Source organism: Mobula hypostoma, chromosome 16, assembly GCF_963921235.1.
Source record: "Mobula hypostoma chromosome 16, sMobHyp1.1, whole genome shotgun sequence".
Taxonomy (NCBI): Eukaryota; Metazoa; Chordata; class Chondrichthyes; order Myliobatiformes; family Myliobatidae; genus Mobula; species Mobula hypostoma.
The window spans coordinates 1,819,733-1,834,347 of record NC_086112.1 but is presented as its reverse complement, the minus strand read 5'-3'; the positions used below and the strand labels follow the sequence as shown (position 1 = coordinate 1,834,347).

Genomic DNA, 14,615 nt, shown 5'->3' with positions numbered 1-14,615 from the left:
ATGTCAGAAAAATTCCATTGATACTCCATTTAAATCTAAAATCTATTGAATTGAATTTAATTGACTTTATTTCTTACATCCACCACATACAAGGAGTAAAAATCTTAATGTTATGTCTCCATCTAAATGTGCAATTATAGTAATTTATAATAAATAGAACAGTCAATGTAACATAGAAATACACTCAAATCAGCGTGCGTTAATCAGTCTGATGGGCTGGTGGATGAAGCTGTCCCAGAGACTGTTGGTCCTGGCTTTTACGTTGCGATACCGTTTCCCGGATGGTAGCAGCTGGAATAGATTGTGTTGGGGTGACTCGGATCCGCAATGAACCTACGGGCCCTTTTTACACACCTGTCCTTGTAAATGTCCTGAATCATGGGAAGTTCACAACTACAGATGCACTGGGCTGTCCGCACCACACTCTGCAGAATCCTGCGATTAAGGGAGGTACAGTTCCCATACCAGCCAGTGATGCAGCCAGTCAGGATGCTCTCATTTGTGCCCCTGTAGAAAGCCCTTCAGATTTGGGGGCCCATACCAAACTTCCTCAACCGTTTGAGGTGAAAGAGGCGCTGTTGTGCCTTTTTCCACCATACAGCTGGTGTGTACAGACCACGTGAGGTTGTGATGTGGATGCCGAGGAACTTAAACCTTAATACATTTTCACTTTAATCACCATAAACACCCGACCCTCTGAAACGTCTGCTCTTTCACTCGCTCCTTCCAACTATCATACCTCCCCGTGTTCAGGTGAAAGTGACTTTATTTATTTCAATCTAGTGTACTGTATTGACTGCTCATACATAGCCCCGTCTAAATTGAAGAGAAAATTTATGAATTTGAAGACTACCTATATTCAAGCTTCTGGGTTTCAATTCCCTGTCCCATCCCAATATTGAATCCTGTACTGCTCCAGGAATGGTCAATGGAAATTTGAAAGTCAGCACCTCTTCTTTAGTCCACAGTACAGACTTCCAGATTCAACAATTTAAAATGATACTGCTATTTTAATGATCACCTCTTTCAGATCCATTTTTTACCCTCTGTTTTCTGTTTTATCAAGCGCACTTTATATTTCCTCTCCTTCCTCACTGCATCACAGAACTTCCCTCGCCATCTTCCTTCTCGCCTCTTTTCTCTTTTTTGAAAAAACAAAAAACATTATCCTCCTGACGATTAACCAGAAACAACAGCCTTTTCACTCTTCACATCTGCTGGTTGACTGTCAAGCATTTCCAGCACTGCTTAAATTTTATATCTTTGACACCGTGCTTGTTTCATGACCTCGTGTACAAACTAGAACTGTCCATCAAAACATCCATTGTATATAGTTAACCAGAGATTTATACAGTATTTATATAAACTACTAAAATTAAGGCAGCCAAATGTAGTTATATTGCAAGTGCATTTGTATTTTGATTTAGCGATCAACTACTGTAGGAATCAACTGTATGGCATACTTAAATTATTTTATTAATTTTAATGTCACTGACAGCTGAGCACATCTTGATGATAGCACCTGATTCATTTTGTCATAAAAACAAATGTGTAACATTATACTTCGGAATAAAGTGCAGATATTTTCCTAGGCTCTGTTGATGTCATTTATTTTGTCAATACTGTACCTAACAAAGATGTGTATCCTAAAATAGATCATTAACACTCATTTGCCTTTGATTATTTTAAGAAAATTACATGTTGTTAAATGTCCACACCATCTTCACAAAGAATCATAAAATACTATAGCCCTTTGGCTCATCTAGTTTGTGGCGAACCATTAATCTGCCTAGTCCCATTGACCATAGCCCTCCGTACCTCTCCCAACCATGGACCCATCCAAACTTTTCTTGATCATAACATTGTGTTCCTGCTGTTTTGTGGATTCCTGCCCTTTATCTTTACGTGCTGTTTTGCTCAGGCCAGTATTGGAAAGCTATAGATTTCAACTTGCTGGGAAGGTAGGATTTTGATTGTATTCCAATTGTTTTAGACTGTTACAACATTCCCCCATCACCCACCCTGATATCCTTTGTTGATTCATATTTTACAAAAACAAAGTTTAAAAAGCTCAATAAAGTCATTATTTGTCATTTCTATTGCAAGCTGACTGATAAGATTCCCCACACAAAATGCTGGAGTAACTCAATAGGTCAGGCATCTATGGAAAAGAGTACAGTCAATGTTTTGGGCTGAGACACTTCAGCAGGACTGGAGAAAAACAGATGAGGAGCCTGCTGAGTTCCTGTGTTGCTTGGATTTCCGGCATCTGCATTTTTTCTTTTGTTTATGATGTGATTACCCATCCACTCTGACATCTGTTGACAGTCATGATTCCTCCATAGCTTTCCACTGCAAGTATTAATGCGATGCTGGCAGTTCTAACTGCAACAGCTCCTGCTCAGTGGAAGGAGAGATTGGCTGCAAATTTTCCATGTGTGCATGACTTGCCAAAATGACAGATGGTGTTGCATCTATTCTTGTTCCTTCACAAAGTCAAACAGTGCAGAACCTGAGACCAAATAGCTCTAGGTGAAAAAAAATATTTGCTTTGATTTAGTTTCTGAAATTACTTGTATTTGTTTTCTTTTTTTCAATGTTTCAATATCTTCAATTTGAACAGCTTTTACACATATCTAAATATTAGAGATTTTTAAAAAATAGATATTTCAATTAGCAAAGCAGCCAGCTTTGTAAGGTTCTCTGGGAATTTTGAAGGTGAGGCTTCTGCACAACACTGTCTGATATCCAATTCCTCGGAGGGCATCCACCGTAGCCAGCCAACTGCACAGATTTGTGGACTACTGAGGGCAGTGATTCTGGACAGAGCATCTTATCTACCAGAATTTCAACCATTAACTGAATTTAAAGATGCACAGGGCCAAACCTATCGGCTCTCTGCATCCATTGCAGCCACCAGCAGCACAGATGTGTGTACCGTGAGCAGAAATTCTGGATATAGAATCTTATCAACCATTAACAAGTTCTCTTTACACAGATGCTACATGATTAGTTTTAATTCCAAATTTTCAGTGCCAGCTCCATTTTGCATTTTTAAAACAGTTTCTGTGCAGACACAGCATTAAAACTTCACTTCAATAATCCAGTAACAAATCAGATGTTTGAATATATTTGGTGCAAAAGATGAAGCAATATTTGTTAAAAATAATTGAGAACATCAGAATGGTGAATTTAATGATCATAAGCATGAAGTTAAATAAAAGTTTTAATTGTAACTTTCAGCAGGAAGTAATGAATGCATAGCTTGCTGTGTTGTAATGAACTGTGCAGCAAATGGCCAAACATGATTGTTTCACTGTAATCACACTGCAACCTTACACCTTCATTGTCAAGATATAATGAAAGTATTAACCTTCAAATAAAAGAAATTGGCATACTCCTTGACCATGAAAAATATTCAAATGTAAAACACGGGACAATACAATGATTGCATAGAAGAGAAAGTATTGATCCAGATAATGATACATGATTTTTTTTACATAGATATCCAAGGTGCACTGAGCAAGGGCAGGGGTATTGCTTCCGAAAAAGCCAGCCAGCCATAGGTACTGCGGTTAGAAAGTCAGACATCCAAGTAATGTTAGCAGCCAAAAGCCACAGCCCCCGTGTTACAGTTTACTGTTCACACATTCATGGTCAGATCTTTGTTCCAATTCAGTGCTTATGATGACTTGTTAAGCTCCTGGTACAGTTCTTCGACTCTGGCATCGCCTTTCAGTTCTGCATTCTGAAGTAAAACCTGCAAGCACAATAAATTCACTTAGAACAGATTACCTTGACCAAACATTTGATCTTTCTATGCTTCATAAACATAAAATTTATCAAATAAACATATGACATTATTATGGTCGCACGTGACGTAATACTGGCCGAGACAGGACGCAGACCGCGGACACACACAATGCACACTGGCCGAGACAGGACGCAGACCGCGGTCACATACAACGCACACCGGCCGAGACAGGACGCAGACCGCGGTCACACACAATACACAACGGCCGAGACAGGACGCAGACCGCGGACACACAGAACGCACACCGGCCGAGACAGGACGCAGACCGCGGTCACACACAACGCACACCGGCCGAGACAGGACGCAGACCGCGGTCACACACAACGCACACCGGCCGAGACAGGACGCAGACCGCGGTCACACACAACGTACACCGGCCGAGACAGGACGCAGACCGCGGTCACACACAACGCACACCGGCCGAGACAGGACGCAGACCGCGGACACACACAACGCACACCGGCCGAGACAGGACGCAGACCGCGGTCACACACAACGCACACCGGCCGAGACAGGACGCAGACCGCGGTCACACACAACGCACACCGGCCGAGACAGGACGCAGACCGCGGTCACACACAACGCACACCGGCCGAGACAGGACGCAAACTGCGGTCACAATCTATAATGATGAGACAATAGACCTGAAGGCCAGGAGCCGAACTTGGTTGTCAGAAACTCTAAGAGAGACACGCCATTTGGAGCTTTTAACAGGTAGTGGGAGCTTATCGCCACTGGCTAATCCCCTCCTCCCCCCTCCCCCTCCCACCGCTATAACAATCATAAGGAATCAAGTCAGCATAATAGGTTTGTGTCTGAGAGGTATGAAAGTGAACTTGGAGATCTTAAGATATTAAACGAAGACCACTTTCAATCCATTGAAATACATCTTTTAATGCCTCCACTGAAATTAAATTTTTAAATTTCCTAACGGCAACTCCTTTGTTTGCATCTTCGGAAACAGCTCTATTTCTATCTTCAATATCTCTATTTTTCCTTTTCGGGGTTCTTTTGAAGACCCTGATCTGGAGTTACATGCTGGGTTCGGTTCTTTGCAGGAATGGGACCCGTTCTCAGGGTTTCATGACTGGCCGCTATTCGATATGCCAAGGACATGGCCTAGAAGACTAGTGGGCCTTCAGGGTTCCGGGATTTCGTGGCTCTGGGGGCGGGCAGACTCGAGGTTGGTGCCGCCTCAGAAAGCTGGTGTGTCGTGGGAGACGGAAGTTCGAAAACAGCAAACTGGTTGCTATGTGCCCAGAGACCCGAGCTCTTTGGGCACAGAGCTCGGAAGAAGCAACGCAACAGACTTTTAACATCATAAATCAGCAAGTTGCTTTGTTATGTCTCCCCTCTCACGGCAGCATCTCCAAGTTTGCGGATGACACGAAGCTGGGTGGCAGTGTTAGCTGTGAGGAGGATGCTAAGAGGATGCAGGGTGACTTGGATAGGTTGGGTGAGTGGGCAAATTCATGGCAGATGCAATTTAATGTGGATAAATGTGAAGTTATCCACTTTGGTGGCAAAAATAGGAAAACAGATTATTATCTGAATGGTGGCCGATTAGGAAAAGGGGAGGTGCAACGAGACCTGGGTGTCATTATACACCAATCATTAAAAGTGGGCATGCAGGTACAGCAGGCGGTGAAAAAGGCGAATGGTATGCTGGCATTTATAGCAAGAGAATTCGAGTACAGGAGCAGGGAGGTACTACTGCAGTTGTACAAGGCCTTGGTGAGACCACACCTGGAGTATTGTGTGCAGTTTTGGTCCCCTAATCTGAGGAAAGACATCCTTGCCATAGAGGGAGTACAAAGAAGGTTCACCAGATTGATTCCTGAGATGGCAGGACTTTCATATGAAGAAAGACTGGATGAACTGGGCTTGTACTCGTTGGAATTTAGAAGATTGAGGGGGGATCTGATTAAAACATATAAAATCCTAAAGGGATTGGACAGGCTAGATGCAGGAAGATTGTTCCCGATGTTGGGGAAGTCCAGAACGAGGGGTCACAGTTTGAGGATAAGGGGGAAGCCTTTTAGGACTGAGATTAGGAAAAACTTCTTCACACAGAGAGTAGTGAATCTGTGGAATTCTCTGCCACAGGAAACAGTTGAGGCCAGTTCATTGGCTATATTTAAGAGGGAGTTAGATATGGCCCTTGTGGCTACGGGGATCAGGGGGTATGGAGGGAAGGCTGGTGCAGGGTTCTGAGTTGGATGATCAGCCATGATCATAATAAATGGCGGTGCAGGCTCGAAGGGCTGAATGGCCTACTCCTGCACCTATTTTCTATGTTTCTATGTGAAAAAGAGATACCTCTTTCTCCCTTATTAGGGAGAGAGCGAGCGAGCTTGTGGTATGTCAAATTACCAGGTTAACGAGTAGTCTTTGGGGTATTGCAAGTCTGTATGTTTACTGATGCTTTGCTACACGCTTGAGTTCTCAGTGGGGGGGGGTGCCGTTGCTTTTTAGCTGGTGTGGGGGGGGGCGGTCATTGCTTTGTTGCTGCTTATGCTTGGGAGGGGGGAGTTGCGGGGGCTTTGGAGTTCTAACATTTAACTAACATTAATTCTTTGGGGCACTCCCGTTTTTGTGGATCTTTGAGAACAGTTTGAGTTTGAGTACAGAGAGGAAATTAAGAATCTGGTGGCATGGTGCGAAGACAATAACCTATCCCTCAACATTAGCAAGACGAAGGAATTGGTTGTTGACCTCAGAAGGAGTAGCGGACCACACGACCCCATTTACATCGGTGGTGCGCAAGTGGAACAGGTCAAAAGCTTTAAGTTCTTCAGGGTCAATATCACAAATGACCTGACTTGGACCAACCAAGCAGAGTCCACTGTCAAGAAGGCCCACCAGCGCCTGTACTTCCTGAGAAAACTAAAGAAATATGGCCTGTCCCCAAAAACACTCACTAATTTTTATAGATGCACCGTAGAAAGCATTCTTCTCGGGTGCATCACAACCTGGTATGGAAGTTGTCCTGTCCAAGACCGGAAGAAGCTGCAGAAGATCATGAACACGGCGCAGCACATCACACAAACCAATCTTCTGTCCGTGGACTAACTTAACACCGCACGCTGTCGGAGCAGTGCTGCCGGGATAATCAAGGACACGACCCACCCAGCCAACACACTTTTCGTCCCTCTTCCCTCTGGGAGAAGGCTCAGGAGCTTGAAGACTCGTACGGCCAGATGTGGGAACAGCTTCTTTCCAACTGTGATAAGACTGCTGAACAGATCCTGACCCGGATTTGGGCCGTACCTTCCAAATATCCGGACCTGCCTCTCGGTTTTTTTGCACTACCTTACTTTCCATTTTCTATTTTCTATTTATTATTTATAATTAAAATGTTTAATATTTACTATCGATTTGTACTCCAGGGAGTGGGAAGCGCAGAATCAAATATCGCTATGATGATTCTACGTTCTAGTATCAACTGTTTAGCGACAATAAAGTATAATAAAGAAGAAGAAGAAGAATATCTTTATTGTCGTTGTTGTGGAGCAATGAAACACAGTTTAGCAGCTCAACGTTTTGCAGCATGACAAAGAATATATACATAAAATCAACTCTAAAACCTCAGGAGTGCAGTCCAAAATTAATAATATGGATGGGGGGGGGGTGGTAGGACTATTGCACACCTGCCATTCCTGGAAGTGTGATGCATTTAGCTGCCGCTGTCTTAGGAGGGGGGCAGGAGAAAGGAAGGGGGTGTTATACATTTCACTGCCTGTGGGTAGTATAAAGTAAAGAAAAAGCATTTCAGGATGTATATTGTACACATTTCTCTGACGTTAAATGTACCTTTGAAACCTTTTGAAATGATAGACAATGAAATTTTAGAGGAGAAACAATGCTAATTAAAATAAGAAATGCTACCAAGCAAAGTAAATTTATTATTTTTCTTGCATAGCCCAAAATGCCACAACTAACATCAGGCTAAAATACATTTTCATAGCTGTTTGCAACATCTTGATACGTATATATAGTTGGGTGTATAAAGGGAGGACAGGAGGATGAATACAGGGCCCTGGTGGAGGTCTTTGTCAAATGGTGCAAGCTAAATCATCTGCAGATCAACATCAGTAAGACAAAGGAGATGAAGATGGATTTCAGGAAGATCAAGCCTGCACTGCTTCCTGTTACTATTGATGTTGATGGTATAGCCGAGGAAGTGATGACCCCCCCCATCCCCCCTTCAGAGTGCTTTTAACCTCTGTTCACCACACCCTGCTATTGCAGACATGCTGTGCAATAATACCATCACCTCTTACCTGGACTGTGTCAATGTGCACCCATTACTGTATAATATTACAGTAATTCTTGCACAACCATCTTATCAGTGTGATCTTGGAAATCTTGTGCATCTTATTTTTAAGGAAGCTTTTTAAAAATTATTTCTTACTTCTAATATTTCTATATCTCTGCACTTGTAATGCTATTGTGACACTGTCATTTCCTTTGGGATCAATAAAGCATCTATCTATGATCTCCCAGTGGCCACACATTTTAATTCCACATCCCATTCCCATTCTGACATGTCTATCCACGGCCTCCTCTACTGTAAAGATGAAGCCACACTCAGGTTGGACGAACAACACCTTATATTCCGTCTGGGTAGCCTCCAACCTGATGGCATGAACATTGACTTCTCTAACTTCCGCTAGGCCCCACCTCCCCCTCGTACCCCATCTGTTACTCTTTTTAATGCACACATTCTTTCTCTCACTCTCCTTTTTCTCCTTCTGTCCCTCTGAATATACCTCTTGCCCATCCTCTGGGTCACCCCCCCCCGTCTTTCTTCCCGGACCTCCTGTCCCATGATCCTCTCGTATCCCCTTTTGCCTATCACCTGTCCAGCTCTCGGCTCCATCCCTCCCCCTCCTGTCTTCTCCTATCATTTTGCATCTCCCCCTCCCCCTCCAGCTTTCAAATCCCTTACTCACTCTTCCTTCAGTTAGTCCTGACGAAGGGTCTCGGCCTGAAACGTCGACTGCACCTCTTCCTATAGATGCTGCTTGGCCTGCTGCGTTCACCAGCAACTTTGATGTATGTTGTATCTATAATTTGATTTTGTCCACCCATGAGCACACTTAAAAAATAAGTCAGCAGCTCTGGAGTTCCTCAGGACTTTGAATCTTCATGCAATTCATTGATTTAACATAGTTTAGTCTTACCGTAATAAGTGTGTCATCATTTTTGGCCCACAGATGTCGGAGGAGGTACCAGCGTGCAACTGATGCGATGCTTTCAGAGTAACCTGGCTGATACACTACTCTCTCCAGCAGCCGTCGGGTCTCCCTGGAGAATGGATATATTATCAGTTCATTCTCTTATCTGACCACTTAAGCTTCTCAAAGCTTAGAATTGAAATTGATACACTTTATTACATTGGTCACACTGAAACTATCTTATCAACACATTACACCTAATCTGTTTCTCCTACTCCACTGGTATCAATTTAACCACTCCACAGTTACCTCTCTCATCTTTTGATTATTTTTTTCTATTTACTCACTCATCCAGCTACGTCGCTTTGCTTCTGGGCATCAGCATTAACCCTTACCCTCATCATTTGTTAACCTCAGCTCAGCCTAATACTTTAACTTTTAATTTGCTGCCCTCGATATGCTTAAACATTTCCTTTCAATAAATCCATGTTCATGACCTTTCCATAAAGATTTTCACCAGATCATTAACAACCACACTTTCAGAATCCCATCTGTCTGTCTTCTAGCTCACCATCTCACATGGGAAAAATGTGAAGTTATCCCCTTTGATTGTTTTTTTTAAGTGGACAGGATATGTGTATGTTGATGTTCAAAGGGATTTCAGTTTCACTGAAAAATCATCATGCAGGTGAAATATTATATTAAGAACAGTAAAGTGTGTGTGTCTTCATTGCAGAAATATTCCTGTAGTTTGGTCTTATTTTTGCTATATGGGATCTTAGTGACACATCTCCTGGAGTACATTTTAGATCTTGTCAGCAAAGCAGAATATGCTTGCACTGTGGCTCAGCCTTCCCTACACTGTACAGGACTGAACTTCCAAGAGTTAGCAGTTCAAGGTTCAAAGTAAAAATTATCAGAGTATATACATGGCACTACATCCAAATCTGAGATACTTTTTCCTGCCCGACTCAGCAAATCTTTAGAATTGTAACTGTAAACAGGATCAATGGAAAGATCAAGAGGATAGAAGACAACAAGCTGTGCAAATACAAATATAAATAAAAAGCAATAAATAACGAGAGCATGAAATAACAAGATAAAGAGTCCTTAAAGTTGTGGGAACAGTAGAAGTAGAATGAGTGTAGTTATCCCTTTTGTTCAGGAGCCTGATGGTAACTGTTCTTGAACCTGGTGGTGTGAGCCCTGAGGCAGTTGTACCTTCTCCCTAATGGCAGCAGCGAGAAATGAGCAGGACCTGGGTGCTGAGGATCTTTGATGATGGATGCTGCTTTTCTACAGCAACGTTTCATGTAGACATGCTCAATGGTCGGGAGGGTTTCACCTATGACGTACTGGGCTGGGTCCACTATATTTTGTAGGACTTTTCGTCCAGAGGCACTGGTGTTCCCATACCAGGCCATAATGCAGCCAGTCAGCACACTTTCCACCGCACACCGACAGATGTCTGCCAAGGTTTTTGATGACACGTCGAATCTCCGCAGGCTCCTGAGGAAGCACAGGTGCTGTCGTGTTTTCTCTGCAATTACATTTATATGTAGTGTCCAGGACAGGTCGTCTGAGATAGTGACACCCAGGAATTTAAAGTAACTCACCCTCTTCATCTCTGATCTTCTGATCATTACTGGCTCATGGACCTCTGGTTTCCCTCTCCTGAAGTCTACAATCAGTTCCCCAGTCTTATTGACATTGAGAGGTTGTTGTTATTGCACCACTCAGCCAAATATTCAATCTTCCTCCCGTATGCTGATTCATCACCACCTTTGATACAACCCACAACAGTGGTGTCATCAGTGAACTTTAATATGGCACTGGAGCTGTACTTAGCCACACAGTCACAGGTGTAAAGCGAGTAGAGCAGGGGCTAAGATCACATCCCTGTGGTGATGGAGATTGTAGAGATGTTATTGCCAATCTGAATCTATCAAGTGAGGAAATCTAGGATCCAATTGCACAAGGGGGTATTGAGGTCCAGGTCTTGGAGTTTCGAGGGGGTGATGGTTTAAAATGCTGAGCTGTAATTGATAAGCACATCCTGATGTATGCATCTTTGCTGTCGAAACGTTCCATAGTTGTGTGAAGAGCCAATAAAATGGTATCTGCTGTGGACCTGGTGCTTCAGTAGGCAAACTGGAACAGATCCAAGTTGCCACTGAGACAGGAGCAAATGTTTTTACACTAGCCTCTCGAAACATTTCATCACTGTGAATGCCACTAGGCAATAGCCACTGAGGCAGGTTGTCACACTTTTCATGGGCACCAGAACCCTGCTTGAAGCATGTGGGTACCACACATTACTGGAGAGAGAGGATGAAGATATCTGTGAACACACCAGCCAGTTGGTCGGCACAGGTCTTCAGTAGTTGGCCAGGTACTCTATCTGGACTGGATGATTTCCTTGGATTCACTCTCTTGTAGGCAGCCTGCACGCCATCTTCCGATACTGAGGCCAAAGGATCATCGGGAAACACGGGGAAGCACGATGGTTCCTCCTTGTTCTGGTGGTTAAAGCGAGACTAAAGGGCATTGAGCTCATCTGGAAGCAAAGCTCTGCTGCCCCCATGTCACTTGATTTAGCTTTGCAGGAGGTTATGGCATTTCAAACCTTATCACAGCTGTAGAGCATCCCTCATTGATTCCAGTCTAGTCTGAAATCTCCATTTCACCTGTGAGATGGGAGATCCTGCACCTCTTGTAGTATTCTAGATCTCCAGACTTGAATACCTCTGATCTGGGAGGAGGAGAACACGGCCGCACGATGCAGCGCGCAGCGGCCACTCTGGTGAAATATCCTGATTTGATGGAGATAGACGTGAGAGCACAGAGGAACATCTGGTGAAACTTCTGAAATGCCTTCTTCGCTGCTGCTGCTACTGTGTGATCCAAAATCTCTGGAGGAGAAGGCCCTGAGTCCTCGGCTTTGCTTGTTGCTTGGCGGCCGGGGCCGGGGTCAAAGCGCTCGGCAGAGATGGTGCTCGGTGCTCGGTGTCAGAGGGCTGGTCAGAGGCTCGAAGTTTTCGGACGGACTCAGAGTCGGCTGTGGTCGGGTGCTTCCAATGCATCGGCAGTTGTCGGCGCCTGGAGGTTTATGGCAGGGAGAGTTTCTCCCTTTTGCCACCTGCTATCGGGACTATCGGGAGTCGATCGGAACTTTGAGACTTTTTTCTTACCGTGCCCATGGTCTGTTCTTTATCAAATTAAAGTATTGTTTAGCACTGCTGTAACTATATGTTATCATTATGTGGTCTTGTCAGTGTTAGTCTTTGGTTTGCCCTATTTTTTTTGTGATATAACTCTGGAGGAACATTGTATCATTTCTTAATACATGCATTCTAAATGACAATAAATGAGGACTGAGTGTCCTCATAATCTAATCTAATCTGGCTCTCAGCAGATTCTAGATTTTATGGTTCACCCAGGGTTTCTGATTGGGGTAAACCTTGAACGATATCGTGGGGACACAGCTGTCTTAATAAAGTCTGTTACAATCCTCGTGTAGCCATTCAGGACCTCAGATGAGTTCTTGAACACGGCCCAGTCCACTGACTCAAAGCTAACCTCTAACCGTTCCTCTGCCCCCTGCGACCACCTCTTAGTTGTCTTTATCTCTTTCGGCTCTGTCTGTATGCAGGTAGCAGGAGTACAGCCAAGTGACATGACTTGCCAAAATGCGGTCTTGGGAAGGAGCAATAGGCATTCTTTATCGTAGTGTGGCAGTGGATTTTTGTGTTGGGACCTTTGGTGCAACTGGTTACATGCTGGTGAAAATTGGGCAAGGTTTTCTTCAACGAGGCCTGGCTGAACTCACTGACTATAATTTGAAATGCTTTGGGATGGGCCGGTCTTGCCTGCAGACGACATCATGCAGTTTTGTGAGTGCTTGCTTATAATCTGTGGTCAGGATCATGGATGAGAACTCCTGAGGCAAATAGAATGATCTACATTTGATCGTTAGATGTTCTAAGTCAGGGGAACAAGAGGTCGACATAACCCCTTGCCTGAATACCAAAGAGAATTGACGCCACCTTTTTCCTTACAAGATTTCGCAGTTCGATCCATTCCAAAAATCATAAACCCTTCTGGTTGGATTGCTGCTATTTGGTGGATCTGCTGATAACCAAGTCTCAGCGCAACAAACAAATGAGATCTGCCTCATCTGCCTCTGATACAGCAGCCTTACTGAGATCGTCAATCTGATTTTCCAGCGACTGCACGTTCACCAACACGATGCCAAATAGAGGAGGTCACATCCCTCTGTGCTTCAGCTGGCTTGAATTCCACCTCTCCTGCTGTGTTTCTGGTCATGGTGTTGACCTAAAAGGCACCACACTTAACTGCTTTGCATTCAGTTGATCATGAGATCCGAAGGTCACCAATGTAATTTCGTGGTCTGTTGTAAGAGGAAGTTACCATGCTGCAGATTGCAGCAAAAACAGTTCAAAAGATGTATATTTAAGAAGAAAACTGCAATTTTCTTCAGCCCACAGAAAGCGACTCTCTGCCAGTGTACATCGAAACTTAAAGGACTCCACAGGTTGATTGCAGGGAAGGTCACTGAAACTCACGCCCGAAGAGCTAAGGAAGCTCAGTCAATGACTTCATTCTAAACAGAAATCGATACCTTTCTGGATATTTCGTGAATTATGGGAGATGGAATTATAAAGTAAAATAAATCAGCTATTACCTTAATGTGGCTGGCACAGTAGCATAGCAGTTAGTGTAACACTTCAGTACTAGCAGTCAGAGTTCAATTCCCACCGCTGTCTGTAAGGAGTTTGTAGGTTTTACCTGGGACCGTGCGGGTTGCCTCTGGGTGCTCTGGTTTCCTCTCATATTATTAAAAAACTTTAAAAAAAAATTGAAGGTTGTTGCAACTGAGATGTTGCCAACACTTAGCCCCTGAAGAGAGCTGCTGATGGGACCTGCAGCTTGGACATCTCTGAGGCTGAAGTATGCAGGTGTTTCCAATGAGTGGACAGTCGCAAGGCTGTGGGACTGGATGGCATCCCAGGGCGGGAAATCAGGGTGTGCATGGCACAACTGACAGGTGTGTTTACAGACCTTTTTAATCTCTCCTTCTCCCAGTGTAGACTACCCTCCTGCTTCAAAACATCCACCATTATTGCTGTGCCGAATGAGACCAAGGTAACATGTCTGAACTACTGGTGTCCTGTCACACTCACCTCAATAATAAGCAATTGCTTTGAGAGGCTGGTCAAGGACTACATCTGCAGCCTGCTACCACCCACACTGGATCCCCTACAATTTGCCTCCTGACACAGCTATTCAACATAGAAACCATAGAAACTACAGCAGAGAAACAGGCCTTTTGGCCCTTCTTGGCTGTGCCGAACCATTTTCTGCCTAGTCCCACTGACCTGCACACGGACCATATCCCTCCATACACCTCCCATCCATGTATCTGTCCAATTTATTCTTAAATGTTAAAAAAGAACCCGCATTTACCACCTCGTCTGGCAGCTCATTCCATACTCCCACCACTCTCTGTGTGAAGAAGCCCCCCCAATGTTCCCTTTAAACTTTCCCCCCCTCACCCTTAACCCATGTCCTCTGGTTTTTTTCTCTCCTTGCCTCAGTGG

General features: G+C 44.0%; 1 protein-coding gene across 2 annotated transcripts in view; it reads right to left on the bottom strand.

Moving 5' to 3' along the window:
- Positions 1–20: 20 nt before the first annotated feature.
- The window catches only part of skic3 (SKI3 subunit of superkiller complex), a 192,866-nt gene continuing 178,271 nt past the window's right edge, over positions 21–14,615 (bottom strand). For both annotated transcript variants that reach the window (XM_063069269.1, XM_063069268.1), the window contains exons 40-41: positions 9,001–9,124; positions 21–3,760 (exon numbers count right to left, since the gene is read on the bottom strand). In XM_063069269.1, the coding sequence (XP_062925339.1) occupies positions 3,683–3,760; positions 9,001–9,124 (202 nt within the window). In that variant the 3' untranslated portion in view covers positions 21–3,682. The remainder of the gene's footprint in view (positions 3,761–9,000; positions 9,125–14,615) is intronic.